The sequence below is a fragment of the Bombina bombina genome, chromosome 4 (genome assembly GCF_027579735.1).
Source record: "Bombina bombina isolate aBomBom1 chromosome 4, aBomBom1.pri, whole genome shotgun sequence".
Lineage (NCBI taxonomy): Eukaryota > Metazoa > Chordata > Amphibia > Anura > Bombinatoridae > Bombina > Bombina bombina.
The window spans coordinates 521,898,614-521,907,681 of NC_069502.1; the positions used below are offsets into that span (position 1 = coordinate 521,898,614).

General features: G+C 38.5%; 1 protein-coding gene across 2 annotated transcripts in view; it reads right to left on the reverse strand.

Moving 5' to 3' along the window:
* Positions 1-8,499, reverse strand: part of CGAS (cyclic GMP-AMP synthase) — a 273,184-nt gene extending 264,685 nt beyond the window's left edge. For both annotated transcript variants that reach the window (XM_053710434.1, XM_053710435.1), the window contains exon 1: positions 6,951-8,499. In XM_053710434.1, the coding sequence (XP_053566409.1) occupies positions 6,951-8,177 (1,227 nt within the window). In that variant the 5' untranslated portion in view covers positions 8,178-8,499. The remainder of the gene's footprint in view (positions 1-6,950) is intronic.
* Between the last annotated feature and the right edge of the window lie 569 nt (positions 8,500-9,068).

Here is a 9,068-nt window from a genome sequence, read left to right on the forward strand (position 1 = left end):
AGCTGCTGGAAGCATTTGTGATCTCTTCCAGCACTCTGTTTGACAACTGACGTACCAGGTACGTCCATTGTCATTAACTGCTTGTTAATGCATGACGTACCTGGTACGTCAGTTGTCATTAAGGGGTTAAATAGGAATAATTTATTTAATAAGAGTTAATTTATTTCGTTAGATTTAAATTATATTTAATTTAGGGGGGTGTTAGTGTTAGGGTTAGACTTAGCTTTAGGGGTTAAAAAATTTATTAGAGTAGCGGTGAGCTCCGATCGTCAGATTAGGGGTTAATACTTGAAGTTAGGTGTCGGCGATGTTAGGGAGGGCAGATTAGGGGTTAATACTATTTATTATAGGGTTATTGAGGCGGGAGTGAGGCGGATTAGGGGTTAATAACTTTATTATAGTAGCGGTGCGGTCCGCTCGGCAGATTAGGGGTTAATAAGTGTAGGCAGGTGGAGGCGACGTTGTGGGGGGCAGATTAGGGGTTAATAAATATAATATAGGGGTCGGCGGTGTTAGGGGCAGCAGATTAGGGGTACACAGGGATAATGTAGGTAGCGGCGGTTTACGGAGCGGCAGATTAGGGGTTAAAAAAAATATGCAGGTGTCAGCGATAGCGGGGGCGGCAGATTAGGGGTTAATAAGTGTAAGGTTAGGGGTGTTTAGACTCGGGGTACATGTTAGAGTGTTAGGTGCAGACGTAGGAAGTGTTTCCCCATAGGAAATAATGGGGCTGCGTTAAGAGCTGAACGCGGCTTTTTTGCAGGTGTTAGGTTTTTTTTCAGCTCAAACAGCCCCATTGTTTCCTATGGGGGAATCGTGCACGAGCACGTTTTTGAAGCTGGCCGCGTCCGTAAGCACCGCTGGTATCTAGAGTTGCAGTTGCGTTAAATTATTCTCTACGCTCCCTTTTTGGAGCCTAACGCACTGAAAACCCTGCCATTATGTGAACTCTAAATACCAGCGGTATTTAAAAGGTGCGGGGGGAAAAAAGCATGCGTTAGCTACGCGGGTCGTTACCGACAAAACTATAAATCTAGGCGTAAGTTTGGACCATTTTTACTGTGGAATTTTAAGAATATTGGGCCCCAAACGTCCCTTGAATTTCATAAATCGGCCCTTTTCAGCAAATTCACTTAGGAATAAAAAAGAAATCTCCCATTGTTCCACTAAAATTTGTGAGCTAGGCTGCTCCTAAATGTGAGCTAGCTGCTAGCTCCTAAGTGAATTTGCTGAAAAGGGCCGATTTATGAAATTCAAGGCACATTTGGGGCCCTATATTTTTAAAATTCCACAGTAAAAAGTCTCCAAACTTAGTGATACCTTAGAGGGGTGATTGTGTGAGCTAGCTGTGGTGAAATTTTAGTGGAACAATGGGAGATTTCTTTTTTATCCCAAAGTGAAATTTTTGGAAAGTGACTATTTTTGCAATTTGAGGGACATTTGGGGCCCAATATTTTTAAAATTCCACAGTAAAAATAGTCCAAACTTAGTGATACCGTAGAGGGATCATTGTGTGAGCTAGCTGTGGTGAAATTTTAGTGGAACAATGGGAGATTTCTTTTTTATTCCTGAGTGAATTTGCTGAAAAGGGCCGATTTATGAAATTCAAGGCACATTTGGGGCCCTATATTTTTAAAATTCCACAGTAAAAACTCTCCAAAATGTGTGATATCGTAGAGGGGTCATTGTGTGAGCTAGCTGTGGTGAAATTTTAGTGGAACAATGGGAGATTTCATTTTTATTCCTAAGTGAATTTGCTGAAAAGGGCCGATTTATGAAATTCAAGGGACATTTGGGCCCAATATTTTTAAAATTCCACAGTAAAAATGGTCCAAACTTAGTGAAACCGTAGAGGGGTCATTGTGTGAGCTAGTTGTGGTGAAATTTTAGTGGAACAATGGGAGATTTCATTTTTATTCCTAAGTGAATTTGCTGAAAAGGGCCGATTTATGAAATTCAAGGGACATTTGGGGCCCAATATTTTTAAAATTCCACAGTAAAAATGGTCCAAACTTAGTGATACCTTAGAGGGGTCATTGTGTGAGCTAGCTGTGGTGAAATTTTAGTGGAACAATGGGAGATTTCTTTTTTTATCCCAAAGTGAAATTTTTGGAAAGTGACTATTTTTGCAATTTGACGGACATTTGGGGCCCAATATTTTTAAAATTCCACAGTAAAAAGTCTCCAAACTTTGTGATATCATAGAGGGGTCATTGTGTGAGCTAGCTGTTGTGAAATTTTAGTGGAACAATGGGAGATTTCATTTTTATTCCTAAGTGAATTTGCTGAAAAAGGCCCATTTATGAAATTCAAGGGACATTTGGGGCCCAATATTTTTAAAATTCCACAGTAAAAATGGTCCAAACTTAGTGATACCTTAGAGGGGTCATTGTGTGAGCTAGCTGTGGTGAAATTTTAGTGGAACAATGGGAGATTTCTTTTTTATCCCAAAGTGAAATTTTTGGAAAGTGACTATTTTTGCAATTTGAGGGACATTTGGAGCCCAATATTTTTAAAATTCCACAGTAAAAAGTCTCCAAACTTTGTGATATCATAGAGGGTCATTGTGTGAGCTAGCTGTGGTGAAATTTTAGTGGAACAATGGGAGATTTCTTTTTTATTCCTAAGTGAATTTGCTGAAAAGGGTCGATTTATGAAATTCAAGGGACATTTGGGGCCCAATATTTTTAAAATTCCACAGTAAAAATGGTCCAAACTTAGTGATACTGTAGAGGGGTCATTGTGTGAGCTAGCTGTGGTGAAATTTTAGTGGAACAATGGGAGATTTCTTTTTTATTCCTAAGTGAATTTGTTGAAAAGGGCCTATTTATGCAATTCGAGGGACATATGGGTCCCAATATTTTTAAAATTCCACAGTAAAAAGTCTCCAAACTTTGTGATATCGTAGAGGGGTTATTGTGTGAGCTAGCTGTGATGAAATTTTAGTGGAACAATGGGAGATTTCATTTTTATTCCTAAGTGAATTTGCTGAAAAGGGCCTATTTATGAAATTCAAGAGACATTTGGGGCCCAATATTTTTAAAATTCCACAGTAAAAATGGTCCAAACTTAGTGATACCGTAGAGGGGTCATTGTGTGAGCTAGCTGTGGTGAAATTTTAGTGGAACAATGGGAGATTTCTTTTTTATCCCAAAGTGAAATTTTTGGAAAGTGACTATTTTTGCAATTTGAGGGACATTTGGGGCCCAATATTTTTAAAATTCCACAGTAAAAATAGTCCAAACTTAGTGATACCGTAGAGGGGTCATTGTGTGAGCTAGCTGTGGTGAAATTTTAGTGGAACAATGGGAGATTTCTTTTTTATTCCTAAGTGAATTTGCTGAAAAGGGCCGATTTATGAAATTCAAGGCACATTTGGGGCCCTATATTTTTAAAATTCCACAGTAAAAACTCTCCAAAATGTGTGATATCGTAGAGGGGTCATTGTGTGAGCTAGCTGTGGTGAAATTTTAGTGGAACAATGGGAGATTTATTTTTTATCCCAAAGTGAAATTTTTGGAAAGTGACTATTTTTGCAATTTGAGGGACATTTGGGGCCCAATATTTTTAAAATTCCACAGTAAAAATAGCCCAAACTTAGTGATACCATAGAGGGGTCATTGTGTGAGCTAGTTGTGGTGAAATTTTAGTGGAACAATGGGAGATTTATTTTTTATCCCAAAGTGAAATTTTTGGAAAGTGACTATTTTTGCAATTTGAGGGACATTTGGGGCCCAATATTTTTAAAATTCCACAGTAAAAATGGTCCAAACTTAATGATACCGTAGAGTGGTCATTGTGTGAGCTAGCTGTGGTGAAATTTTAGTGGAACAATGGGAGATTTATTTTTTATTCCTAAGTGAATTTGCTGAAAAGGGCCAATTTATGCAATTCGAGGGACATTTGGGGCCCAATATTTTTAAAATTCCACAGTAAAAAGTCTCCAAACTTTGTGATATCGTAGAGGGGTCATTGTGTGAGCTAGCTGTGGTGAAATTTTAGTGGAACAATGGGAGATTTCTTTTTTATTCCTAAGTGAATTTGCTGAAAAGGGTCGATTTATGAAATTCAAGGGACATTTGGGGCCCAATATTTTTAAAATTCCACAGTAAAAATGGTCCAAACTTAATGATACCGTAGAGTGGTCATTGTGTGAGCTAGCTGTGGTGAAATTTTAGTGGAACAATGGGAGATTTATTTTTTATTCCTAAGTGAATTTGCTGAAAAGGGCCAATTTATGCAATTCGAGGGACATTTGGGGCCCAATATTTTTAAAATTCCACAGTAAAAAGTCTCCAAACTTTGTGATATCGTAGAGGGGTCATTGTGTGAGCTAGCTGTGGTGAAATTTTAGTGGAACAATGGGAGATTTCTTTTTTATTCCTAAGTGAATTTGCTGAAAAGGGTCGATTTATGAAATTCAAGGGACATTTGGGGCCCAATATTTTTAAAATTCCACAGTAAAAATGGTCCAAACTTAGTGATACTGTAGAGGGGTCATTGTGTGAGCTAGCTGTGGTGAAATTTTAGTGGAACAATGGGAGATTTCTTTTTTATTCCTAAGTGAATTTGTTGAAAAGGGCCTATTTATGCAATTCGAGGGACATATGGGTCCCAATATTTTTAAAATTCCACAGTAAAAAGTCTCCAAACTTTGTGATATCTTAGAGGGGTCATTGTGTGAGCTAGCTGTGGTGATAGTGGAACAATGGGAGATTTCATTTTTATTCCTAAGTGAATTTGCTGAAAAGGGCCTATTTATGAAATTCAAGAGACATTTGGGGCCCAATATTTTTAAAATTCCACAGTAAAAATGGTCCAAACTTAGTGATACCGTAGAGGGGTCATTGTGTGAGCTAGCTGTGGTGAAATTTTAGTGGAACAATGGGAGATTTATTTTTTATTCCTAAGTGAATTTGCTGAAAAGGGCCGATTTATGAAATTCAAGGCACATTTGGGGCCCTATATTTTTAAAATTCCACAGTAAAAACTCTCCAAAATGTGTGATATCGTAGAGGGGTCATTGTGTGAGCTAGCTGTGGTGAAATTTTAGTGGAACAATGGGAGATTTATTTTTTATCCCAAAGTGAAATTTTTGGAAAGTGACTATTTTTGCAATTTGAGGGACATTTGGGACCCAATATTTTTAAAATTCCACAGTAAAAATAGTCCAAACTTAGTGATACCATAGAGGGGTCATTGTGTGAGCTAGTTGTGGTGAAATTTTAGTGGAACAATGGGAGAGTTCTTTTTTATCCCAAAGTGAAATTTTTGGAAAGTGACTATTTTTGCAATTTGAGGGACATTTGGGGCCCAATATTTTTAAAATTCCACAGTAAAAATAGTCCAAACTTAGTGATACCGTAGAGGGGTCATTGTGTGAGCTAGCTGTGGTGAAATTTTAGTGGAACAATGGGAGATTTCTTTTTAATTCCTAAGTGAATTTGCTGATAAGGGCCGATTTATGAAATTCAAGGGACATTTGGGGCCCTATATTTTTAAAATTCCACAGTAAAAATGGTCCAAACTTAGTGATACTATAGAGGGGTCATTGTGTGAGCTAGCTGTGGTGAAATTTTAGTGGAACAATGGGAGATTTCTTTTTTATTCCTAAATTAATTTGCTGAAAAGGGCCTATTTATGCAATTCGAGTGACATATGGGGCCCAATATTTTTAAAATTCCACAGTAAAAAGTCTACAAACTTTGTGATATCGTAGAGGGTCATTGTGTGAGCTAGCTGTGGTGAAATTTTAGTGGAACAATGGGAGATTTCTTTTTTATTCCTAAGTGAATTTGCTGAAAAGGGCCGATTTATGAAATTCAAGGGATATTTGGGGCCCAATATTTTTAAAATTCCACAGTAAAAATGGTCCAAACTTAATGATACCGTAGAGTGGTCATTGTGTGAGCTAGCTGTGGTGAAATTTTAGTGGAACAATGGGAGATTTCTTTTTTATTCCTAAGTTAATTTGCTGAAAAGGGCCTATTTATGCAATTCGATGGACATTTGGGGCCCAATATTTTTAAAATTCCACAGTAAAAAGTCTCCAAACTTTGTGATATCGTAGAGGGGTCATTTTGTGAGCTAGCTGTGGTGAAATTTTAGTGGAACAATGGGAGATTTCTTTTTTATTCCTAAGTGAATTTGCTGAAAAGGGCCGATTTATGAAATTCAATGGACATTTGGGGCCCAATATTTTTAAAATTCAACAGTAAAAATGGTCCAAACTTAGTGATACCGTAGAGGGGTCATTGTGTGAGCTAGCTGTGGTGAAATTTTAGTGGAACAATGGGAGATTTCTTTTTTATTCCTAAGTGAATTTGCTGAAAAGGGCCAATTTATGCAATTCGAGGGACATTTGGGGCCCAATATTTTTAAAATTCCACAGTAAAAACTCCAAAATTTATGATATCGTAGAGGGGTCATTGTGTGAGCTAGCTGTGGTGAAAATGTAGTGGCACAATGGGAGATTTATCCCTAAATGAAATTGCTTGAAAGTGATGATTTTTGCAATTTTAGGGAAGTTTTGGGCCCTATATTTTTAAAATTCCACACTAAAAAGTGTCCATACTTTGTGATATCTTAGTGGGGTCATTGTTTGAACTAGCTGTGGTGAAAATGTAGTGGCATAATGGGGAATTTTGTTTTTAACGCTTAGAGAAATGCTGGAATATGACTTTTTTTTACATTTGAGTGACATTTATAACAAAAATGCTTGTGGTATTCATTAAAACATTTCTTATTAGCATATATGTATGGTACAGCCTTTAATAGTCTTAAGAAAGTGCTAACAAATAAGTGTCTGATAGCTTGACTACTGTTTTAAACCTGTCTGATAGCTCCAAAACAGTGTCTGATAGCTTGACTTGGTTTTTTAAACTGTCTGATAGCTTGACTCCAGTGATTTAATGCATCATAACGATCTGAATATACTCATAAGTACTCACCTTGACTTTTTCATAGTAACTACCAGCATTCATTTTTTTAATTTCCGAGAAAAACTGATCATCTTGAAAAGCTTCGCACTTTAGTAACTTTTCTATAATATCGTTCACTTCCTCGGCCGCATTTGAGACGTCTTTTCTTCTTAGCCTCAGCGCATCGACCGCTTTATCCAGCGCCTTAGATGTAACTGAGCGCCCCTCTGTCACCTGTGAGGCCGTGCTGCTGCTTCTCCTATCTGCTCCATCCTTTAGTCCGTTAGGAACTCCTTGTTCTAACGTTCCTACGTCCTCTGTAGGTGCCTTGCTTTTAATGCATCTAGCCTTAGGTTTTACCACCGGATCTGCTACTTCACTATCCACAGATGTATCTGTGCTTTTCTTCCCCCTGCCAGCACTTGCATCGTGTGATTCCGCCTTGTCTATAGACACATTACTCTTACTACTTCTTCTGCTGCCAGCACTTATATCGTGTGATTCCGCCTTGTCTATAGACACATTACTCTTACTACTTCTTCTGCTGCCAGCACTTACATCGTGTGATTCCGCCTTGTCTATAGACACATTACTCTTACTACTTCTTCTGCTGCCAGCACTTATATCGTGTGATTCCGCCTTGTCTATAGACACATTACTCTTACTACTTCTTCTGCTGCCAGCACTTGCATCGTGGGATTCCGCCTTGTCTATAGACACATTACTCTTACTACTTCTTCTGCTGCCAGCACTTACATCGTGTGATTCCGCCTTGTCTATAGACACATTACTCTTACTACTTCTTCTGCTGCCAGCACTTGCATCGTGGGATTCCGCCTTGTCTATAGACACATTACTCTTACTACTTCTTCTGCTGCCAGCACTTGCATCGTGGGATTCCGCCTTGTCTATAGACACATTACTCTTACTACTTCTTGTCACTTGTTCCTCGTTGGGTGATTTGCTGTGTACAGACCCCTTACTTCTCCTGCCGCCAGCACCACCTCTTGTCTCCTGTACCTCACTAGATGATTCTGCATTACATGATGACACCTTTCTCCCGTCCCTACACGCATTTCTTGTTTCTAGAGTACAACCTGCCGAATCGTCTCTGGGCTTATTGCTAGTGGTCCTGTCTGTCACCGGACTCCTACCAGCTTTGCTTTCTCGGGGGCGTGTTGTGCTTGTCCTTCCTCTGCCTGCACTTGATTCCCCCCTTTCTCCGGTCACCTTGCAGCTTCCCCTGCCTCTAGTCATCCCGACTGTTACTTCTTTATCTCTAGGTTGTTCTTTCCTGTGTCTGATGCGCACTCGCTGACTTTACGATTCTCTTTTTTATGTGCGTAATGTTTCTACTGCCTCTTTAGTTTCACTTTTATTGATTGCTCCTCAGGTCAGGAGTTTCTGTACTTTTATTCGCTGCTTTATTCTTCTGTTCTGTCACTTCCAGCACCCGAATGTCTGTCGTTTACCTGTCCCCTTACTAATTCTAAATGATCTCTAATCTTCCCCAAAATCTGTCTCCGTCTTTTACAGAGGCTCTGAGAGCTAACAGTCAGCCTTTATACCCTGCACTTCCTTTTAGAAGTAGTGGGAGAAACGAAAGTTAGGCTGAAATAAGTATATACAGTATGATTATGCAATACATTTACAATAGTATCACGCCCTAAAAAAAATTGCTATGCTATTTATATAGTTTTTGTTGGTTTTTGATTTTTGAGAATTTCAGGTGTAGGTTAATTCGTTTTTCTATGCAGAACAGGTAAGGTAACAAAATGATTGGGCACATCTATATTCTAATCCCATGATCATTCAGCAAAAGAGCCTTTATCTCATCTTTACAAACTTCAATGTCCTAACCTGGCTGCGGGAAAAGAGGGATAGAATATTAAAGAGACAGTGTGGACAAAATGTTCATTTTCAATTGTTCTAAGTAATGGGATTTGTGTATACATAGAGACAAGATAAGGAAGCCATTGTATTTATATCAAGATAGAAAGATAAGATAGGTAGGTCTGTTTTTCATAAAAGTCAAATTTGTTTGGGTTATGGTTTCAAAGAGCAAAATAGCTATTTCATACACAAACATCAACTCAGTGACGTGCAGTGAGGTCAGAGGCAGGTGAGGCACTGGCTAGGATATGCCTT